Source organism: Nyctereutes procyonoides, unplaced genomic scaffold (assembly GCF_905146905.1).
Source record: "Nyctereutes procyonoides isolate TBG_1078 unplaced genomic scaffold, NYPRO_anot_genome, whole genome shotgun sequence".
NCBI classification, from domain to species: Eukaryota; Metazoa; Chordata; class Mammalia; order Carnivora; family Canidae; genus Nyctereutes; species Nyctereutes procyonoides.
In genome coordinates, this window is record NW_026575132.1 from 16311776 (window position 1) to 16336021 (window position 24246).

At 41.5% G+C, this 24246-nt stretch overlaps 1 protein-coding gene across 4 annotated transcripts in view; it reads right to left on the minus strand.

Moving 5' to 3' along the window:
- PLEKHM3 (pleckstrin homology domain containing M3) overlaps nt 1-24246 on the minus strand; it is a 173666-nt gene that overhangs the window by 56596 nt on the left and 92824 nt on the right. For 3 of the 4 annotated variants that reach the window (XM_055345361.1, XM_055345359.1, XM_055345360.1), the window contains exon 6: nt 16836-16899. In XM_055345361.1, the coding sequence (XP_055201336.1) occupies nt 16836-16899 (64 nt within the window). Of the gene's footprint in view, nt 1-15524; nt 15917-16835; nt 16900-24246 lie in introns of those variants that run through there. The other variant, XM_055345362.1, reaches the window with a different exon arrangement.

Sequence of the window (24246 nt, forward strand, 5' to 3'; positions counted from 1 at the left end):
ACTGCCTTTCAGAGAGCGTGCTACAGTTAAACAATAGACTGTGGTTATTTAAAGATTTACTTGAAAATCAGTTGTCCAGACTCAGGACTAAGCAGTCCTACAGAAAAACAAAAGATTAATGGTAGTGAGATCTTCAGTTCACACTTATGCAATAACATAGCTTGAATTCATGCATAGCTCCTTTTGAGTACATTCTCATCCTTATCTTCCTCTTCCAGTAACTGACTCATTCATTCACTCCATATTTATTAGGCACTTCCTCTTGCCAGGTATTTTTTTTAGTAGTGGAATCTAGGATGGATAAAGACTTGCATTCAAGGTTGAATTTACCACTTATGAATTTTTCCTTTCCTTTCCTTTCTCCTTTCCTTTCTTTTCCTTTCTTCTTTTTTAAAGTAAGCTCTACACCCAACATGGGGCTTGAACTCACAACCCTGAGATCAGAAGTTGTATGCTCTACGGACTGAGCCAATCAGGCACCCTTTGTGGATTATTTTTAAATGCCCTTACAAACTCAGGTAACATTTTATTACCTAACCTGGCAACTAGGCAGATGCACCAGATCCTACATATGAGGGGGTTGCTCATTTTTTCCTAAATATATCTCCTGTCCACTCAGAGGACCCCTTCAGGATACTAGATACTACTGTCCATCTAGAATATGTGTCTTGTCTTACACATTTTGAATCCAGTGCATCACAGTACATAGTACCTAGCACTTAAGAAATTTTTATTTATTTATTTATTTAATTTTTTTAATTAAAGATTTTTATTATTTATGAGAGAGAGAGAAAGAGAGGCAGAGACACAAGAAGCAAGCTCCATGCAGAAGCCTGACATGGGACTCGATCCCAGGTCTCCAGGATCATGCCCTGGGCCAAAGGCAGGAGCCAAACCACTGAGCCACCCAGGGATCCCCTTAAGAAATTTTTAGAAGGTCGTGAAATACAGTCCCTAAATCGAGGAGTGCTGTTGCTTTCCTGAGGTGGTCATGATTATTTTTTTTAAAGAAGCTAGTATTTTATTGTGGTAAATGTACATTTACCATTTTGGGGCATATCTCATAATCCCTTTTGATTGGTTATACCTCATTGATTACTTTTCAGAATAAGGCAACTTCGCCTCCGCTGTTACCCACTTTGTGGGTAATAAAAGGTAATAAAGTCTCACTTCAGACAATTAGTTGGTTTCCCTAATTAGCACAGCCAGCCCCATTAGTACCGTAGGAAGAGAGGACTTCAGTCCCTGTGATGCCCCTTCCCACCCTTGATGGATTCAGAAGCTAGCTCCAAGGTCTGAAGTTTCTTTGCCTTCCTCATCCTAAGCAGCTGAAGCAACTTGTCTCTCCACCCCTTTCATTATCCCATTCTGTCCACCCCATCAGTGGGGTGGAGACTCACAGCTTATAAGTGTGCTGAAGAAAACCCCAGAGGCAAGAAACGAGAATAACTTGCTCGTGCTAACAAAACAAAACCAGAATACACAGCAGGGGCCAGGACCTCACAGTAGCTGGCTTCCAAATCTTTCCTTATCCCAAGGAGACAGACTGCCTGCCTCTCTATTCTAAGCTCAGGCAATGTGGCTTAAGCAAACTCATAGAAGGAATTCAAGACTCAAGATCCATTTTCAGCTTCTCCCAGATCCCCAATGTGCCTTTTTATCCTTACTCCATCTTGCCCAGCCAAACGTGAAAGCCTGTGTAAAGACCATTACATGTCTCGCTTTGAAAGGACTTGAATGCCCTTATGAACTAGCTCCTGGCTGAAATCTTTGGTCCCATGGAGACAGAGAAAGCAGCAGCCAGTTGGAAAACAAAAAAAGAGTTGTTATCTTTATGTCAAATTAAACTCAGATCTGCTTAATATCTTGGCCAACTTATGCCACAACTATTTTGGCCCTTTCCGCTACCCCAAAGCCTTTTGTGGCCAAAATGTACCATTGTGCTGCTGTTTGACACTGTGTGCCAGCAGGCTTCTGTGCCAAAGCCAAGTAACACCCTTCCTTCTTTGGGTTGTGGGGTAGCAGGGGAGGGTTTCTAATTCCTTTTGTGACCACTGACTAAGAGCTGAGTGGTCAACAATTTGGTAAATTATATACACACCTAAAATGTCAGCTGCATCAGATTTTTGTTCTCTGTTGTTCCAGTAGCTGAAAGGAACCTTTAAGCCGAAGGCAATTCTAGAAGAGTTAGGTTTTCTAACCACATTCTGTGGGAGGAATGGTACCAGAACTCTAGGCACACAGGATCCTAAGCAGCAAAGAATTATCTTTGATAAGGATATATACCAATGATTCAAACCAATGGCAAGGAATGGGAATTCAAATTAGCCAGTTACGAACACACACACACAAAGAAAGAAGCTCTACCACAAAAGTCCTTTTTGGAAGCAGACTAGCTAAATACATAAATATATAAACACACTGACACAGGTCAGCCCTAACTATGAATTAGAATATGCTAAGTCCAATCCTTTAAAAAACAAAACAAAAAGGAAATTCATAGTATCATAAGTCCATATGCAATTAGCATGTTCTCCCTTTGGGACTATAATATATTCTGTGCGCTATTCAGTTTTTTCTGGAATTTTGCTGTTTTTGACGACTCACTGGATTGGACAGAATGAAAATATTTTGACCACCACGGCAGTGGTTGAAACTGACCTGTAAAAATTTTAGATGCCGTGGACTATTGGGGGGGGGGGCGGGAATCTGGGCCTGACCACTATGATCACAGCATCTATACTGACTCTCCTGGGCACTGGAACTTTTACATATGTGGTGCTGGTACTCTGAGGCTAGTGACGGGTATAATTTACATAGCCCTGTTCCCCTCTTTGCCTTCTATTCCCTCCTTCTACCCAGTGGTAAGACTTGGTGGAGCTTCAGCCACGTAGGGCTTTGCCTTGCTGCCAGGTAGATCTAGGATGTCTCTAGAAATAATGTTAGTGCTGGAGGGAAATAGTACAATGTAGTGGTTTCAAGTTTGTGCCCATTGGAGTAGGGAATCCTTCAACAGCAGGGGTAGGGACACCTGGGTAGCTAAGCAGTTGAGCATCTGCCTTCAGCTCACGGCGTGATTCCTGGTCTGGAGATCGAGTCGCACATTGGGGTCCCTACGAGGAGCCCGCTCCTCCCTCTGTTTATGTTCCTGCCTCTCTCTGTGTCTCTCTCATGAATAAATAAATAAATAATCCTTAAAAAAAAACCCAGCAGGGGTAATCAAGCAGCTGGTCACAGAGGTTATTCTTTGATAAGTCTCCAATAGTTCATACAAAACTGAAACAAAAGAGGGTATGTGCTAGAACTGGACAGCTTGGGTTAGATGACTTTGGGCAAGTTCCCTTCATTTGTAAAAGGTGGGTAATAGTACCTATCTCAGAGGGCTATTGGGATTAAATGAGATAATCCACATAGATTTAGAAAGGGTCTTTAAGGGCTAAGGTAAGCAACTCCATAATAATAATAAAAAATCACGATGATTAATTAGAACACTGTTCTCATTTTACAAAGAATTTAAGCACCAGAGATATTATGTGACTTGGTAAAGGATGAACTATTGTCACCCTCAATTTTCTGAATGTCCCTCTCCTGCCTCCCTGATTAAGTGCTATGAAATGAGGCTCCTTGTCTTCAGTGAGGCTGTACCTCAACAACTCTGGGATGAAGCAAGCAGACTCAGAGTCCTGGCCCTTTCTTGATCCTTCTGTCTGTCTGTCAGATGATCAGTCCCTGCCCCCAGCTGGCAGCAGGCAGAGAAAAGAGAAAAAGATGAAACTCAAATCAGTAGTTTTACTACCTGGGATTGCTTGGACTTTCTCTCTGCATCCTTGACCTCTATTCAACCAAGAACCCATTCAACAACATCCTTCCCCAGATTCTGTTTCTCTTCAGGCCTAAGCCTTCCCTTAGGATGCCCCATTCTTTTATTGTCCTTTACCTGACCTGCAACGGGCTCTCTGCTTTTAGCCCTGACACAAATGTCAACTCCTAGTTCACCAGATAACCTGAATGATGCTGCCCGTTTTAGTAGCAGACTCACTAGACAGCATATTAACTTCTGCACATTTTCATCGGCCAGCTTTTGTGTGCTGGGCACTATTCTGACTGCCATTAGATGGTAAGGTATTATGCAGTTAATCTGTCTTTAAGGACTATATGAAATTAGTATTCTTTGGTTTTCGTAAGCTGTCCTTCAGATCCTATTTGTGAAAATGCTTAAAACTGCTATTTAAGGACAAAAAGTCAAAACATCTGTTGATCTTTGGCAATTGGAAATCTTGACATTTGTCCCTCGGGACTGAGGGAGCAGATATCTGGCTTTCATTCCAGGTTTCTTGCCGTGCCCAGAGCCCAGTGATGAAAACTGGCAAGAAGGTCCCAGATAGAGATAGGTAAATGTACAGTGGCTTCTACAATGTAATCACTTCTCAAGGATCACGGAACCAGGGTCTTAGAGCTAGGAGATGCTGTAAAAATTGTTTAATTCAACCTTTTCACTCCACAAATAAGGAAACTTAGGGCTCCAGGAAATAAAGTAGAGTCTGAGATTTTTGTACAAAGCCACAGCTGGAGGAAAAAAGTGGTCTAAATTGGAGGTACTGTGTGAAATTGTCATTTGAAGATATCCTATATCTCCAACACATGGGTTAACAGGATTGAGAATAATCCCTTCAGGGGTTAAAAATCCATTAAAAAAAAAAACTCCGATTTTGTAAAACTGTAAGAAGGGACAGGGATGAGGATATTTTCAGAGGTAGGCTGTGTTTCCACACCTAAGATTTAATGGAACACATGCATTCAGGGAGATGCGTGGAATTTCAACACAATTCAACATCAGTTAATTCTAAGAGTAAAGGTCCTTCAGTCCAGCTCCCTTCCACCTGCACGTTAAAGGAAGCTAGAAAGCCAATTACACTCACAGCAGGGCCTCTCCCTGACTGCAAAAGAAGAATGTACTGCAAATTCTACGTGTGCTTTACAAGCTAGTAAAACTATAATTGCAGGTGGGAGGGAAACATGGGTTCTCTTTGTTTCTGCCAACAGTTCAGTCTGGTAAGCTCCACCCTTCTATAGCTACAGAAACAGTGTGGAATTAGTCTTTTTTAAGCTAAAAAAAAAAATACATTCTATGATTCTACAAAACTTAAAGCATGCTTTTGGTTAAAATTGAAAAGATGATCTGTGTACAACCCACCAAAAGGGCATGCATTCTTCCAAGAGACAGGTGCTGAAGGAGCCTACCTTTTTGTGGAAAGCCCAAACTCAGCTTCTGGTTCACGTGCTGAAGACCTCTTAGCAAGACCAAAGAAAGATGGTGAGCCTGAGAGGCCCGCATGTGATTTGGACTTGTTCTATCTAGCCTGGCCCTCTGGGGAGGTCTCACTGCTGGTCCAGCTTGGGGATGGGGATGGGGGTGGGGGGTGGTGGGAGGCTCTGGAAGAGCAGTTCCCTTGTGGGGCCACGGGGGAGGTCTGGTTTAGGACCACCCTGGAAGCAGGAGGAAACCCACCAGGGTTTCTCCACTTTCCCTATCACGGTGCTAGTCAACACAAGGACTGTAGAGCTGCTGCTACTGCAGGGTCCTGTGACCCAGAGACCATGCAGAATCTGAGGGGCAAAACAGGTATGGCAGGTGTGACTTCTGTGGTGGTGGCTGCGTCTGGGGTCCACTGATGCAGTGTCTTGGTGGCACCCAAGAAAGCACAGGGAACCACTTATGGAAGGTCCACACCTCGTAGCCATCACTAACCCTGGCACTCGTGCCACTAGTGAAGCTCGTAGCTCTTAAGCCCCATGTGTCAAACAGTGTTCTGAGGGCCTTAGTGTCTTCAGTCCTCTAAACCTCTTGGCAACTTTTGGGGAAGGTACAGTTATTACCCCCAACTTCGGAGATGAAGTGTTTCTTGAGTTATGAAGAGAAGAGACTTGTCCAAGGTCACCCAGTGAGTCTGGAGCAAGCTAGCACTCGAATGTGGGCGGCTAGGCTCTGAGTGTATAACCCTGTACCATCCAGCCCTTCTGCAATAGCCAACATCGGGTATCATCACCCTTCTGGAGATCTTTGCGCCAGGCAGAAACTTCATCCTATGTTGGCCTCACAGTAGCCTGCTGGTTTCCTAAAAGCTCCTCATGGCCATCTTCATTTTGATTTGTATTTAATTTTCCACCTCACAAAGCAGTCCCAGAGAGAGGGAATCTGGTGATATCTCTTGAATATGATTTATTAATCAACAGCTCGAGAAAATGGAGGGCTTCCTTGCTGCCACCTGACCTTTGTCTTCAGCCTTCCTAATGTTTGCACTGCTGCCCTGACCTTGCAAAGTGACCTGGAATAGCTGGCCTGTTTCCTTGTGTGTGTCTACTTTGAGGGTCCAGCTGTCAGCCTGTGCAAGTCTGTCAATTAGTATCTCAAGAGTTTAGGATGGGGTCCGGAGCCTTTTGAGGAGCACAATCTAACACCAACCTCCAAATTCCTTCTCGTAATTGAGCATTCATTAGTTTTGGAGGAACAAAAGCAGGCATTCTCTATTATAAAGCAGAGGTCAAAACCAGTGGCTATGTTTTGTTTGGCCTGCAGAGTGTTTAAATATTGAGAAATTTCACATAAAAATACGGATTTCCGGCTTCTCTTGGAAAATGGGAAGAGATGACAACTCTGGGGCCACTGAATAACAGCTGTCCCCTTCAGAGAGGGACAGCTCTCTGGTTTCTCCTCACGACCTTAAGTCTCCCCTTGGGCCTGCCTCAGGCACGGATGCCACTTGCCTGGCCCCTGCAGGGACCCTGCTCTAAAGCCATATGGGTCTCCTTTAAATGCAGAATGGGATGGTTAGGCTGCCCCTGCGATGTGTTTGGCATGTCAGTACAGAACCAGGAGAGAATGTTCTCAGAAGGCAGGTAGGCGCTATGCTTTTTCGGTCCTGTCCCCAGTACCTGGCATAGTAAGTGCTTGGTACATAATACAACATTTACCACTTCTTGTATGGATAGATAAATGAATGACTGGCTTTTAGGAAAAAAGTGAATTTCTGAATGACAAGGAACCTGTTCAACAGCTAACAGAAGTCCAGGCTTATTAATGCTTCAGCAGCTTTCTGAGTGACTCGTGCTGCTCCCTATACCTCTCCTTGATTTGTTGGGCTATAAAGAGCTTCCCTGCTGTCACAAGTGATGTTAATCTTGTTTAAAATTCTAGGAGCAAATGTGTTGATGGTTCACCAGGATTTAGCCAGAAATTTAAAAACAAACAATAAGAGAAGCTGCCCTAGATGGCCTTCCACTTTTTCCTCAGAAAGATGGGGGCAGTATTATTGAAAAGCAACAAGTTCCAAATGTAGATGGAAGTGCAGGCCACCAACTGATGCCGCCAAGGACTTCATCAAAGACACGTGTATTAATGCTGTCTTGTGAGCCGGCCATCCTGCTCCATCTCTGGAGCAACATCAAGTGAATGAACTTTGTGAAAACCTCCTTAGCCTTTAACACCTGACTAGACCTGATCCCTGAGGCCCCTTGAGGACCAACTATAAATGTGGCAGAGTAGCTGGCATGAGGCATCAAGGGGAAAGTCCTGCTGGATGTCATTAGGTTAAGTACAGTCATGGGCAGCCTCTACCAGAAGTTCTTGGCACAGACAGTATAAGAGTTTGACCAGAATCAGTAAGAATTAGTCTTTTTCTGAGTAAATGAGCTGCTTCAACTTCAGGGCCAGCATAGCTCTGGGGACATAGCGCCGTACTTAACATCTGAATGAATGAATGAATGAATGAATGAATGAATGGAGAGGAGACACCCAGCCAGGGGTCTGGTGACTGAGAATTTGACTCCTGTTTCAGCAGCACAGGTAGAAAAATTATAAACTCCAAGTTCTTTGTAGCTCTAGCCTGGAGACTTTTTCACAGACTTTTTTTTATTACATTCATTTCTGAGGCAAGTAAAGTGATCCCATCATACTCATTCCATGAATGTTTGTTGAGACAATTTATCAAAATAATCCTGAAGCATGCAGACAGAATGTTCTTCAGAAATGTCAAAGTCAGTAATGAAAACTTTTCCCTGCTTGCCTCCATGACAGAAACATGCAGATTAGATCGTTGATGGGTTTGAAATGATCAAGGCCTGAAAGTTCTCTTCCCATTCCCCTCCATCTGGCTTCCGCCTATAGGCCCTCACATTTTAACTTAGATCGCAGCCTCCAGGAAGCCTTATAACAGTTCAGTTAATGGTGTTCCAGTGACCACTGCTGCAAAACAAAATACCCCAAACCTAGTGGTATAAAACAATCATTTTATTCTCAGAATTTGTGGGTCAGAAGTTTAGGCAGGATATAGTGGAGATGGCTTTTCTCTGCTCCATACCTGTTGTATTTAGAGATGGGAATCCTAGAGATGAGAATCCTTTGAAAGTATCTTCACTCCATGCCTAGTAGTTGATGATGACTTCAGCTAGAATGACTACATGTGACCTCTCCTTGTGGTCTCTGTGCATGGGCTGGTTTGGGGTTCCTTACAACATGGTGTCTGCATCCAAGAGTGAACAGCTGGGTTGAAGCTGTACCATCTTTTATGACCCAGCCTTGAAAGCCACATAGCATCCTAGCATCACTTCCACGGTTCCAAGCCCAGCCAAATTCAGGGAAAGGGAACACAGACCCCCACCTCTTGATGGGAGGAATGCCAGAGTCACAATGCTGCAAGGAGGGCATGTGGGATGGGAGATGTAGTTAAAACCATCTTTGCAAACTATAATTTATTTCCAAAGTACTGCATGTGGCAGAAGTGATGGCTGTCAGGCAAATACCTACAAAGGATAGCTTCAGATCACTCACAAAGCAGCCTGCAGCTAGGGCCCATGTGAAGAGGAGCAGAGGCCTCCCACCAATGACCAGCATCAACTTTAGGTGGGAGTAAGCCACCTTGGAAGCAGATGCTCCAGCTCCAGTTAAGGCTTCTTCCAATGAGTTCTCCCAAACAACATCTGGACTACAACCTAACAGGGCCTGAGCCTGAAATGCCCAATTAAATTATTCTCAAATTCCTGACCCACAGAAACCATGGGTGAAAAGGCTTTACTTTTGTTTGAGGTTACTGGGTTTGGGAGTAATTTGTCATATATCAATAGACAACTAATGCACAGACTTATGCCCCACTAAGCAACCACTGGTGTGGCAGTTATTTCCCTGACCGCATGATAGATTGGGTCTGATGCCAATCCATTCTTGCCTGTTCCCAACGGCTAACCACATTTGTGTGTGAAATGGCAGGCTGAGGGGCTGGGCAGGGAGGGTCTGATTCCACCAATAGTAAGACTGATGCTCACCTTACTCTGTATCTTTAAGTAAAGTCTTTGAAATCAGGCCCTCTCCTTGCCGGTATCCTAGCTGCTTTTTTTTTTTAGAAGTGGGAAACAACAATAATACAAACCCCACATCAACGACAACCAAAAACCCAGCTGATTGGAAGCCAAAGTAGAAGCAGGGCTTCCAGGGAAACTGGCTTCCAGGAAAGTGATTTCGGCACTGACTGAGCACCTCCCAGTTCTGTGGCTGCCACCTCATCTATTATCATGGTGCTTACACTTGGGCTCACATAAGGCTTCTGGGAATCTTATCTCCCCCAAGCTCTTTCTCACCTGGAGGATGTGGCTCTCCATCCAGCACTTACAGCATACGGTCCACTTTCTGCCCCGGATTCCCAAGAAGAGCAACACATTGTGCTCAGCTACCCACAGTTTGTGCCACAGCCCCTGCCCTGCCCACCTTCCCCAATCCTTCACTGTGTCTGTGGACGTAGCTGGGTGTGGTGCCCAGGTCTGCAGACGAAGTGTTCTCTGAGCAAAGAAAGACTAACCAGCTGGCATAAAAAATTATCTGTATCACCACCTTGTTAAACCCTTGCTTTTACCCATTCGGCTAACTGGCCCTATCACTAAAACACCAATAAATCAATAGTCAATACCCCAAGGACTGAAGGCCTCCTGCCGAGGGAGGAGTCAGAAGGCCCAGGTTCCAGTTCAGGCACTGAGCATTAGTTGTCACTTCCCCTTCCCCCTGGCTGTCAAACGTCCTGCAAGACTGAGCATGAGGCCTGAACTATTCAGCGCCTACTCAAGATACACCTCTCCTAAGAAACAGTGACTTTCCATTTGCTCTAGTGCCAGCCTGCCAGTTCTTCAAAGAACAACATTCAGTTCCTTCCCTTTACTCTTGAAACATGCGTTCACTTTTGAAATATCTGGTTATTTAAAAAGGCATGATTTGTGCCCCCCCCCCCCAATAATTTATGTTCCTCCTTCCTAACTCACTGATTAGAACAACTCTGGCTAAAGTAGCTAACAGAGATTTAGTGATGTTTTAATGGAGGCCTCATTCCTATCTTGCTCCAGATTACCTCAGAAGTTTCTGAAGGCAATGATGGCTGCGGCAGACACAGGCCCTGGACGTGGAACAACACAGGCAAGCTGTCACACTTTGTTTTTCTGCTTGTTAAATCCGAATGCTCCTAATTAGTTACCCTGCCCGCTAACGCAGGGGTGGACAATGGAGCAGGGATCAGGGGTGCTGAGAGGCTATGAATACAAGTTCCTCAGGCTGCTGAAGCTTGGAGACTGGTGACTTGGTTGTGGGCACCGAGGCGCTGTCTCCCTGTGGACTGTGGATTCAAAGATGTCAGCCTTGTGTGAATAAAGGTCATCACCTGTTGCTTCTTCGGTGAAAGGGCAGCTGTGCTGGGTGCCCACTCAGGCTCGGCCTTTGTCTGCTGACTCTCTGAATAGCGCCTACAGAGAATAACTTTCTCTGATTGTTTGCTTGGTGGGGCAGGGCCATGCAAAATTACTCACATACTTCCTCAAAGAATTCAGCAAAGTGTGTTTTTAAAAAGTTCCCTCGAAATGTCTTAAACATTGCCTTTGGTGACTGTACTCACTAGCTAGAAAACACTACATAACCTTCATGGTAGGACCACCGTTTATGTTATTGTTTCTGGTGACCATTTTGACAAATGCTTAGATCACCGAGATGACAACTCCTAAGTCATATGGGTGTGGGGGACTAGTGAAAAATTAACTGAAAAGTTGGCTAGCTGTTCAGGAATGTTTAGTGTTTAGAAAGTTTGCAACAATGAACAACATGCCATTATCCCAATGTATAAAAAGCATGGATTTTATTTGGTTTTAGAATTCTGTGCATTGCTGTTTTACAGAGAAGCATTTCTAATGTTTTGTTTCGGGTCTAACATTAAATTAGTTTGTTTTTCTCTGGGGAGAGTGTGTGCTAATACGTTTGGGATAGTGTATATATATTCATCCATCCTTCCATTCATCCATCCATCCATCTGTTGATACATTGAATATTTACATACCCAGTTGCTTAGCATAAGCGCTTACTGCTTTAGCATTCTAGGCAACTCTAGAAAGGTAGGCTGCATTTGATTTACCTCTCTCTCTTCATGGCTCTTGAGTGCTATGGACCCTCTTCTCTGGCATCCTTCCCAATTCACATCTTGTTAGTAAGTACAGACAACATTCCAGACTGTTTCATCTTCTTTCATCATCATATCTGCTGAAATGTATCTCCCCTTGAATACCATCCCGTGCTTTTAACTTATTAATAAGATGAAAGAATTTGTGCCAAAATAATTTATTCTCCTCAGGTAATATTTTGTGTTACTGGAATCTAAATTGCCTTAACTTGAAGGTAGGATCTAGTTTGGAAAATTTAGGGCCCTTGGAAGATGGGTGTGTGTGTTGGCAGGTAGGTGGTAGGCGGTAGAGCAGGTGGCTAGGAGAGGCTAGTTTAACCAGCTGCCTCACCTGTGGGATCATCCAGTATCCTTTCTCATGAATCACATACAAATGGAATCATTCAATGCTTAGCTTACATATGCCCTAAAGGTGAGTAACACCAGAAGATTTAGTCATTAATATACATTTTAGGTTTTGTCACAAGAGCACTGCTTGCCAAAATTCAGAACATAAATGTGATCTTTCCTTTCAGCAAGTAGAAGGAACTTGAGAAGAATTCTCTTATCACTTACACCGTCTGAGGAATGAGCTATTAAACCAGGGTTCTGATTTGCTCCTTAAGAGCAACTATGATCTCTTGAACACTAACTTACATATACTAATGTATTCTACTGGTACAATGTGGAATTTTCTTATCAGCAATGTAAGTAAGGAGATGGTTTGTCACAGACTTTATAGGGAAAGGAGAGAGCTAATACAGAAAGCTAATGCATTGAGAGTTCTAGTATTGTTCCTACTCTCTCATTGGGGCTTATCTTTTTATTGTATTCCTATCTTAAAGCCTTCCTGTGGACTTGTGATAATGCTGGATAGACAGAAAATAGTAAGACACAAATTCCATTCTACTTCCCCCTCTTAAAGTATCAATGTAGGAGAAAGCTCTTAAAAAGCAGTGCCTTAGTTTCCCCATTCAAAACATGCCTCAGTACTGTCCATTCATTTATATAGGCTTCATCCTTGTCTGCCAAATCCTTTAGACTGAACTCCTCTCAGTTAAAAAAAACACTGCATTCACACCTCCTCCAGAAAGTTTCTGCTTATATGATTTTATTTTTCAAAAAAATCAGCAGTATGTTAGATTTACATTCAAAGAACACGGATTGAATAATTTTTTCTAACAATATCTATGAGCTGAACAGAAATTCACCTGAAATTCTAAACTGAAGAAATGACGGGCTCAAGTCACCGCTCCTCCAAGTTCCTAGGATTTGAAGAGCCTATGCTCCCATATTTTACCTTCCTTGGACCTGCTACAAGGCACAGGTACTTGGTTCTATCTTACATGTGACATGTTACAATGCTATCAACTGATTATAGTCAGGTAATGACCATAGTGTTCAACTTCTACCTTTATGAGGTACTAGTAAAACCCAGCAAACAATTTAATGACTGGTGAAATAAATCGACAATTAGGAACTCGGCACCAGCATAAGCTACAAATTTTGCCAATAACTGGCACTCACTGGCTAGCGGGCAGGCAACTACAGCTCTCAGAACAACTGGAGGGAGTTCCTTTTGCTGAGCAGTGTCCATCTGTGCTATTATTTGTTTCCTTATATCCAAGTGTACAGGAGTAAAGGAGAACACCTGCAAGGAGGCCAGTAAATTCAAATAATGAGAAGTGGGGGGGAAATGGTCTTGAATGAAACTTCAGAAGCATTACAGTAGCTTAAAATCTTTAGCCAAATTGTTGAATTGAGCCTATCTCCTAAACTTTGGGATTGATAAATATAAAAATGAAAACAGAGATGTAAGAAGAGAGCAAATTTTTTGGTTATCAGAATTATTTTTAAAAGATTTTATTTATTCATAAGAAACAGAGAGAGAGGCTGAGACATAGGCAGAAGGAGAAGCTGGTTCTTTGTAGGGAGTCCAATGTGGGACTTGATCCCAGGACTTTAGGATCACGCCGTGAGCCAAAGGCAAATGCTCAATCACTGAGCCACCCAGGCATCCCAGTTATCAGAATTCTTTTAGCATCTTTATCTTAGGTATTACTAGTGTTTTGTGTATTATTTAAGATTATATATCCTTAAATTTTAAGTGTCCTCCTTTACCGTGTTAAGTTCTTAGCTTTTTTGATTTTTGGAGAGGGAAATGACCACATTTTGTTTTTGAAATAAAAGTGAATGGATAAAACCAAATTCACTTAAGAGGAATTTGTAGAAAGCAATCTGTGCCTTTAGGAAGGATATTTATATTATCATTATTCAAGATCTAGAACTCTTCAGTTTATCTTTTACTCATCTGCAAAACTTGTAAACTGAAAATCATTTTTCTATAGTTATTTTATGTGATCTGCTTTTATAGAGATCTTTATTTTAGGAGTGTGAAGGATAATGAAATGGGGGGAAATAACCTACTCTGAAACTCCTGAAGCTGATGTGACACAGGATGACCAAGAAACCAGACATACGCCAAAATAGGGCTGGCAGCTGGCTCCATCAGTTAGGCCGGATTGCCCGCTGTCCTCAACACACTCTGTATGTTTTCTCCCTTGTGTTCCCTTCTTACGTACTCACAAGAACAATTGAGATTCAGAAAACATGCCTGAAATTTACTCAGAAACCAAGGGAAATTGAGGTGGAGGGGCCTTTCAGTACTGATAGCCTAGATGCAGACAGATCAAAAGCTAAATTCAATTTAAACCACCTCAGGCAGAAAAAGTAATTGAATTAAACTTCCTCTAAATATGATAAGTTTGGGGATCTTAAAACCCTGCACAAAGGACCAGGTTAGAGTGAGCTGTTGCGTATTAAATGGATGCACAGAGCTCTAGCTGGTCCACGACCCGCCCCCCCTCCCGCCCCAGGGAGTTTGATGAGCTCCTCCTGATTGTCTCTATCACTTTACTACTGAGGCTGAAAACTGATTAAGCTGCTTATGGGGCTCCAGGGGCTAATGGTCTGGCCCACCAGGAATACTGCTGTCACTGACTTAAGTAAGCTGCGTGACATAGTGGTTTGGTTATTACAAGGGGGAGAAAAAGTCTGCAAGGCTCAGGAAAGCTTTAAAAAGCAGGTTTTATCATGTGAAATGGATATACTACTTTGACACCCTAAAATGAATATGGAATTTCTCTGATTCTTTCGCTTCATCTGGTATCAAAATTCAGTTTTGAAAGGCTTCCTCAAAGAGTACTCGTGTTGGACCCCACCCATTGTTTTTCTAAAGCACCCTTACAAGACTATATGCATGCCTTTAAACATCTCAAGTGGGTCCTCAGATACTACAGTCAGGTAGAGACCTGGAAAATAGCTAAGTGAATAATGGGTATTTTGATCGATTTTCCTCCTTGCATGCCATTGGGCAATGGTAATTAAAAATATACCTTTTCCCACCCTAGCCAGCAGATCACTACTGCTTGATTATGTAGTAAAGGGTCTGCAGGACTGAAGAAGTGAGAGGAGCTGATGTGTGCAAACAGGTTCAATTAGATGCATGCATGAAATTAAAACACTACCATTCTCTTGGACCTTTCCAACTAAATGCTCTAAAAATAAATGCTTTAAAATAACTTCCCTCCCTTAGGGTATACAAAGAAAACACAAAAGTCTTTAAGTTAAAAAGCAACAGCAGGGACGCCTGGGTGGCTCAGTGGTTGAGCATCTGCCTTCCACTCAGGGCATGATCCTGGGGTCCTGGGATTGAGCCCCATGTTGGGCTCCCTGCATGGAGCCTGCTTCTCTCTTGGCCTGTGTCTCTGTTTCTCTCTCTGTGTCTCATGAATAAGTAAATATAAAGTCTTTTAAAGAACACACACACAAAGAAATTTAAAGTCTTGGAAAATGACAGAAGGATCTGAACAGTTTTTTAGTTGACCTCTTTTCCCTGGGTAACGCAACCAGTGAGGAAAACAACAAACAGAACAGAATTGGTGCAGTTTGAAATGCTCCAAAAGGTGTCACAATTAATTATTTTTTAAAATTTTGACTTTAGAAAGAATAGATATATGGGAAGTTCTGCTTTCAGTTAGTGTCTAAAAGCTTCTGAGGGAGTGAGTTGTTGATTTAAATGATTAACTGAAGCTTACCATATTCAGAACTTTGGGTTGAACAGACAAAATGTTGGTTTTCTTCCTGGTTGCTAACCTGGTCAATTATTAAAAGGACAAGAACTAGGAAAAGTTTTAAAAGATGGTTTTTGACTCTCATATGCTTCCTTATGTTTTATTAAACTTTAAAGTCCTCCAATTGTTTGACCTAAGCACAAGTCAGAGTTTCCTTGAGGCAATGCCTTTTAGATCTTTTTTTTTCCTTGTACAATTTTTATTGAGATGTAATTCACATGCCATAAAATTCATTCTTCTCAAGTATACAATTCAGTGGGTTGTGGTATATTCACACAGTTGTGCAACCATCACTTCCATATAATTCCAGAACATTTTCAGCAGCTGCAAAGGAAACTCCGGGCCATGAGCAGTCACCCCTCAGTCCCTTGCTCTTCCCAGGTGCTGGTAACCCCTCCTCTATTTTCTGGCTCCATGAGTTTGCCTATTTTGGACATTTCATTTAAACAATGTCAAGGGCAGCCCGGGTGGCTCAGCAGTTTAGCGCCGCCTGCCTTCAGCCCAGGGTGTGATCCTGGAGACCCGGGATTGAGTCCCACGTCAAGCTTCCTGCATGGAGCCTGCTTCTCCCTCTGCCTGTGTCTCTGCCTCTCTCTCTGTGTCTCTCATGAATAAATAAAATCTTCAAAAAAGTAAATAAATAAACAATGTCGGAAAAGATGTATTCTTTTCTGTCTGGCTTCTTTCGGCAGGAGGCTTTCAAGGTTTACCCATGTTGTAGCATGCATCAGTACTTTGCTCCTTTTTATGGTCAGATAATATTCACTGTGTGGATATACAACATTTTATGTGTTCATCAGTTGATGAGCATTGGTTGCTTTACTCTTTGGCTATTACAAGTAATGCTGCTCTAAATGTTTGTGTATAAGTTTTTCGTGGACACAAGTTTTTGATTCTCTTGGGTATATCCTAGGAGAGGAACTAACTGCTGGTTCACATGGTAACACTATTTAACTTTTTGAGGGACCACCAAACAGTTTTCCAAAGTGGCTGTACCACTTTATATTCCCACCAATAATGTATGAGAGCTCCAGTTTCTCCAAACATCCTTGCCAACATTCTTAGTGTCCCATACTATCTCTATATAGCAAGGTTCCCCCCCCCCGCCTCATTCTGAGTAGAATTATTAGGGCTTGAGAAGAAATTACCCCAAAGATGGCAGAATTCAGTGCCTAGACCATAACCAACAAAGACAACTTCCCAGGGAGAAAACAGAAATGAAACGGCCCTTCTGAGAGCTCACCTGCTGCAGATCAGCGAGGGAATACAGGTGGATCTGTTGAAGGAGGTATTCTCTGGGGAAAATTCTGAAAACAAGGACAGAAACATGAATGAACTGTGGTGCTGACACAAAACAAGTTTTGTCTCATTTAAGACCCCTTTCCTCTGCCTTCTTCCCTTTCCACCAATACTCCTTCCAGAATTCTCTGAGAAACCTCTTAACAATACACCTTTTCTTTCTAATACAAAGATGGAAGTAAAAGTTTGATCTTTTTTTTTTTAATTCCTAAATGAGTTTATTTCCAGACAAAAAGGAGTAATGCTCTGTTTTGTTTTAACTCAAGTGTAGATGACATACAGCATTCTGGTAGTTTCAAGTATTCAGCAAAGTGATAGAACAGTTATATACATGATGAAGTGACCACCATGATAAGTCTAACTACCATCTATCATCATACAAAGTTGTTGTATATTATTAACTTTATTCCCTGTGCTGTACATTGTATCACTGTGTCTTAGAAGTAGAAGTTTGTACCTTTTAATCCCCCTTCCTCTCTGTTACCCTTCACCCCACCTCATTCCCCCTCGGCAACCACCATATTACTCTCTGTATCTATGAGTCTGTTTCTGTTATATTTTGTTTGCTTTTTTAGGTTCCACACATAAGTGAAATTATGCGGTATTTGTCTTTCTCTTATTTCACTTAGTATTATACCTCTAGGTCCATCCATTTTGTTGCAAATGAAAAGTTTCATTCTTTTATTATGGCTGGGTAATATTCCATCGTATGTGTATACTACCTCTTCTTTATCTATTCATCCAAAGATTGGCATTTGGGTTGCTTTCCTCTCCTGCCTATTATAAATAATACTGCAATGAACATAAGGCTGCATATTCTTTTCAAGTTAGTTTCTTTTCTGTGGATAAATACCCAAAAGTAGAGTTGCTGGATCACATATTTTTAATTTTTTTGAGGAACCTCCATACTATTTTCCATGGCGACTGTAACAAATTACATTGCTACCGGTAGTGTAGAAGGATTCCCTTTTCCCCACATCTTCACCAATATTTGTTACTTGTCCTTTTGATACCAGCCATTCCGATAGCTGTGATATGTCATTTAATTTTCATTTACATTTTCCTGATAATTAGTGATGTTGAGCATCTTTTCGTGTGTCTCTTGGCCCTCTTTGGAGAAATGTCTTCAGATCCTCTGCCTATTTTTTAAATTGGTTTGTTTTTAGGATAATAGGCTGTGAGTTCTTTATATATTTTGGATATTAACCCTTTATCAGTTATGTTATTTGCAAATATCTTTTCTCATTCAGTAGGTTACCTTTCCATTTTGTTGATGGTTTTCTTCACTGTACAAAAGCTTTTTACTCTAACGTCCCATTTGGGTTTTGGGTTTTTTTTTGCTTTTGGTGCCCTTGCCTGAGGAGACAGATCCAAAGAAATATTGCTAAGACCTACATCTGAGAACCTACTGCCTATATTTTCTTCAAGGACTTCCATGGTTTCAGGTCTACATTTAAGACTTTACTCCATTTTGAGTTTATTTTGTATATAAGAAAATGATCCAGGGACACTTGGGTAGCTCAGTCAGTTAAGTGTCTGCCTTCAGCTCAAGTCATGATCCCAGAGTCCTGGGATGGAGCCTCACATTGGGCTCCCTGCTCAGGGGAAAGCCTGCTTCTCCCTCCTCCACTTCCCCCTGCTTTTGCTCGCTCGCTCTGTCAAATAAATAAAATCTTTTTTTTTTAAAAAAGGTTCAATTTTATTCTTTCCCATGTAGTTGTCCAGTTTCCCCAACACCATTTATTGAAGAGATTATCTTTTCCTCATTGTATACTCTTGCCTCCTTTGTTGGGCATTAACTGAACATATGAGCATGGGGTTATTTCTGGACTTTCTATTCTGTTCATTAATTAATGTGTTTGTTTTTGTGCCACTGCCATAATATTTTGATTACAATAGCTTTGTAGTATAGTGGGAGTTTGGGGCGTAATACCTTCTGCTTTGCTCTTCTCAAGATTGCTTCGGCTCTTCAGGGTCTTTTGTAGTTCCATATAAACATTAGGATAATTTGTACTAGTTCTGTGAAAAATGCCATTAGTATTTTCATAGGGATCCCACTGAATCTGTGGATTGTAGCTAGTAGATTTCTTCCAATCCATGGTATGTATGTCTGTCCATTTATTTGTGTCATCTTCAATTTCTTTCATCAGTGTTTTACAGTTTTCAAAGTACAGGTCTTTCATTTCCTCAATTAAATTTATTTCTAGGTATTTTATTCTCCTTGATGCAATTGTAAATGTGATTGTTTTCCTAATTTCTGATAGTTTTGTTAGTGTATAAAAATGCAAGAGATTACCGTATATTAATTTTGTATCATGCAATAGTATTGAGTTCATTTATTCTAATAGTTTTTTAATGGAGTCTTTAGAGTTTTCCATATATAGTGTCATGTTATTTGCAAATAGTTTTATTTCCTCTTTTCCAGTTTGGATGCCTTTTATTTATTTTTCTTTAAATGACTATTATAGCTAGGATTTCCAATACTATGTTGAATATAAGTGGTAAGAGTGGGCATCTTTGTCCTATGCCTGATCTTGGAAAAGACTTTAGCTTTTTACCATTGAGTATGTTATTTGTGGGTTTGTCATATATGGCCGGCCTTATGGTGAGGTATGATCCCTCTGTACCCACTTTGCTGACTTTTTACCATAAGTAGATGTTTAATTTTGTCATGTTTTTTCTGCATCTACTAGGATGATATACCACATTAACAGAAAGAAGGGTAAGAATTATATAATCATTTTGAGTTTGTAGATATTGAACCATCCTGCATTCCTGGAATAAATTCCACTTGATCACTGTCAATGATCCTTTCAACTTCAATGTATAATTGAATATGGTTTGCTAATAGTTTGTTGAGGACACCTGCATGTATGTTCATCAGCAACATTGACCTGTAATTTTTTCTTCTGGAATGTCTTTGTCTGGTTTTGGTATTAAGATAATGCTAGCCTCCTAGAATACATTTGGAAGTGCTCCTTCTCTTCAATTTTTTGGGAATAGTTTGAGAGGCATAGGTGTTAGCTCTTCTTCAATGTTTGGTAGAATTCACCCATAAAGTCATCTGGTACTGGACTTTAATTTGTTGGCGGTTTTTTGATTACTGATTCAATTTCATTATTAGTAGTTGGTCTGTTCAGATTTTCTATTTCTTCTTGATTCAGTCTTGGAAGACTGCATGTTCTCTAGGAATGTATCCTAATCTTTGATTCTACTGTAATCAAGGTGCTAGTGACCCAGACTTGAGGGCCAGAGTATGAGGTTTCTTGCACTAGCTGTATTCCTTACAAGCTGTGTCATCTCAGGCAAGTCCTAAATCCATCTAACTTCAGCTTCTTCACTGTTTAATAAAGATGAATGAATACAGTGTCTTTAAATATCTTTCCAGTTCTGTGCCTAAATTAATAGATTTTGGAGTCAAGAAAATTGATTGGTATGGCAACCTGTGTGTCTTTGTCTAATAGCTTCTATGGCTTTCATTAATGGGGACAGTGATGTTGAATATCACATTAATGAATTATCCTTTTACATATATAGTGATGAATTTTAGTACATAGATACAGATGAGAATAATGGAATAAAATATTTCAAATTGGGAGTCCCTGACAAAGTCTAATATCTTTAGCTGCTGTCAGTTCACAGCATCTGGGTAAATGACAGTAAATAGGAAAAAACAATGGATTATGGACAAGCAGATAGGTACCAAAGTGTTGATGGTTATAACCCTCCCCTCTTCCCCCAACACACATGCACTCCCCAAACAAAAACTCATGGTGCTTGCTAGCATTTTTTTTTCTCTCTTATGTACTACTATGCAATTTTCTTGTATCCTAAAGGAAAGAAACAACCAATTTATTTAATTAATGTTTATGATTGTCCACTATATACCAAGCACTGTGCCAGGCACTAGGTAGATAATTATGAATAAGATAGTCCCAGCACTGAGTTCAAGGAGCATTAAGTCAACTGAGGAAAAGATATATAAACTGGTAACTGAGAATTACGACTTATGCACAGGAAATATATTTTTAAAGTGGCCTAGAATGTTGGATCTCAATCCTGTCTATTAAAATCACATGGGGGAGCTTTTAGAAAATAACAGGGCACAAGCATGGGTAGAACCCAGAAATCAGTGTTAAAACAAAACAAAACCTCTCCTGGTGATTAGTGCAGCAAAGGTTCAGAACCACTGGCCTAACAGCTAGTTTTCAGTCTTTCAGCTAAGTCTGTGTGGAACATATGTGTGGAATAGGAAACCTAGGACCGTCTTAGTGTGGGGCACCTAGGGTAGTGATGGAGGATAATCTAATATGGGGACACAGGATGTTTCAGCATGGTTCAGTGGGAGGAATAATCTTCCAACGACAATTGCTTAATAATGAAATCCCTTAAATAAAGTACCATGAAAGCAATGTGGCAGAAGGGCTAAGAAATGGAGACAGAGTGGATCAAGTAAGTAGGCTGGAAAATTATTTCAAGATTAGCTTCTGCCTCTTCTGTTTTGTACAAACTTAGGTCAGCTGGACACCGTGGGAGAAGGAAAGCCACTGAAATGGACTGCAGCAAGAACAAATGCAGGGTAGTGTTCTCTTGATGTTTTGCCACTTAGTTCTTTCTGCTCTAAAATCCTAAAACTTCAACAGAGTACAAGGAATTAAAAAAAAATAAGTATAAATTTACAAACTAAATCATACTGGTATACTTTATACTTCTACTAGAGCATTACAGCCAGTTGGTTATCCAGTTAACAGTTACTGGGTGTGTAAAATAAGCCAAGTGTTGTGTTAAGTGCTGTATGTATCAATGAACATGGTTGATGAGCAACAAAGAGAATTTGCAGATTCTCCATACTAGGCTGGGTTCTTCTTGCTTCCAAACACTGTTCATTAATTAACTCTTCTTCTCACACTAACCAACTTTGTGCACGGTCTGCTAAAGTTACCATGTATTTATTTACGTTTCTGTGTATAAATAGATTTCACATGTTTGTTTCCTCTCCCCGGAGAAGCACCTTATCTATGGTCTCCTCTCTACCACTTGTTCGTGTCTACCTCTGTAATTTACATAAGGTCAGCCATACCAGACATCAAGAGCTAGAAAATGCAATATAATGTAGAAAATATAAAGGAACTAAGCTTAGTGCTTAGTGTTTAGTGCGTCAGGAGAAGATGCGTTCAGGAGATAACGATGGTGGCCATAAAATACACAGGCTTTTAAGACTGGATGACGCCAATCAGCTTTTCTTTTCCCCGAGGATGGAAACTGTAGCACAAAAGCATTGAAGTCAAATATGACTAAGTTTCCTGAGAGGGAAGACTGAGAGGTATTAAAATATATCTCTTACCATGATTTTTTTTAATGTCAATAAAAAAAGATGTTGTGCAGCTATTTAGAGGTAGGGACACACTCTTCTGCTCATCAGAGGTAAGGGCTAAATGATGTAAGGCTTATTTCCTGCTACCAGTTTGTTCCTCTTTCCCACTGCCTTCCATCTTCAGGGTAGACCAACTGTGCAAGACACTCTCTGAACATCTTTAGGCAGATCCACAGGGGAAGCACAGGGTGAATAAGACCATAAAAGTCAAGCCCAGGAAGGCACCTGCTCTTGTCATCTGGGTGATGCCATGGGCTTTTCCCTGTGGTGGTTTAGCTGTACAAGTTGGCGCTTTCAACCAAGCTATTTAGATGGACCAAATGAGTAGGAGCATCCAGGGGCGAGTTTCCCTTATACTCTGAATAGTAAAAGGGGTTGTGGAGAATCTGCAGGCCCAATGTGTGCTCAGGTAGCATTAAACTGCCTCAGACAGAGCTGACCAGGCAGGACAGGACTCTGCAGGGGATGCAGACATGAATTCACAGCCACTTCAGGGGCTGCTGGGGGAACCATTCATGTTTCGGAGAGAAAGCCTGGCATCCCTTTGAGATAGTCATCTCAGCATTAATTTTACTACTAACGTATTCAATAAACGAATGGATTATTTGCATTTTGTCAGAAAACATAACCTCTGATCATCACATCTCCCAATGAATTTAATGCAAATGAAATCCAACCTTACTACCTCTGTGACTTGTGCCTATGGTAAAAACTCTAAAATCAGAGCCTGAAATCTGCATATATTTCATTGCAATAAATAGATGGTGAGTACATAATATGTGACAGGCATTGTTCGAGGTCCTGGAGCTTTGGAGAAGACATGGTTTTTTAACATCAAAGAATATGCAGATAAGTGGGATAAACAGGCAAGTAGACAAGTAGTTCCAGTTCACAATGCAGAGTGCTGAGATCTGTAGACACACATGTAGGGGTGAGGGAAGCCTCCAGAGCACCTGGTCAGGAAAGGCCTCCCAGAACCGCCTAGAGGTACTCTCAAGAAGTGGAAGGAGGGGTATTCTGGCAGAGGGAACAGCATGAGAGAGAGCTCAGAGGCCAGTGTGAGTACAGAGCTTTCAGGGGACTGGCTGTGTGAGCAGATGAAGGAGCTGTGCACGTGTACAAATGGTAAGGGGGAACTGCAGGCTATGAGCTTAGAAAGGCAACATATAGCCAGACATAAGAGGCCTTGTATGCCTTGCTAATTAAGCACCTACCTCAAAAGAGATGGGGTGCCACAGAAGTGTAGCATAACGTGGTTAGATCTGTTACTTAAAAAGAACAATGAAAGCAGAAGGTAGACAGGGGAAGAGACAGACCACTTTTTTGGTAAATTAGGTGAGAAATTATGGGGCCTGAACAAAATTTAAATGGTTACCCTGGGGTAGTAGAAAATGGGCCTACCATGAGATAGATTTCTATAGCAGAATCCACACGTGATAATGACTAACAGGATGTAAAGGCCAGACAGGAAGCTTGGGATCATTTGGTTTTCCAGCTAGGTCAGTAGGAAAATGGCAGTTCCATTTACTGGCATAGGGAATAAGGAAGAGGAATTGTCTTTGGGGAGCAGGGAGTTCAGTTGGGGCAGAAGACTGGAACCGTCTGTAGAATGTCCAGGTAAAGTCATCCATGAGTCCAGGCAGGAGATCTGTGTGCCCTACAGGTGTTAAGTGGAGCCATGAAAATGAGTCCCAGCCCAGGACAGCATATCTTAGAAAAAGAGAAAAGATGACTCTGGCAGAACAGTATTATTTAGGGAGTAGATGAAGGAAGACTGGGAAGAGCATCTGATTGGAGGGAAAAAAAGCAGAAAAGCCAGCTTCAGTGAAGTCAAAGGAGAGAATTTCAAGAAGAAAAAGAGGGTCACTGGCATCCAAGGCAGTGGAGAGGTCAAATAATATGAGTGAGACCGTCACAAAGCCTAGAAAGTCTCTGCTGGATTTGGCAAGTGGGAATCATTAGTAATGTTGGACAGGACGAT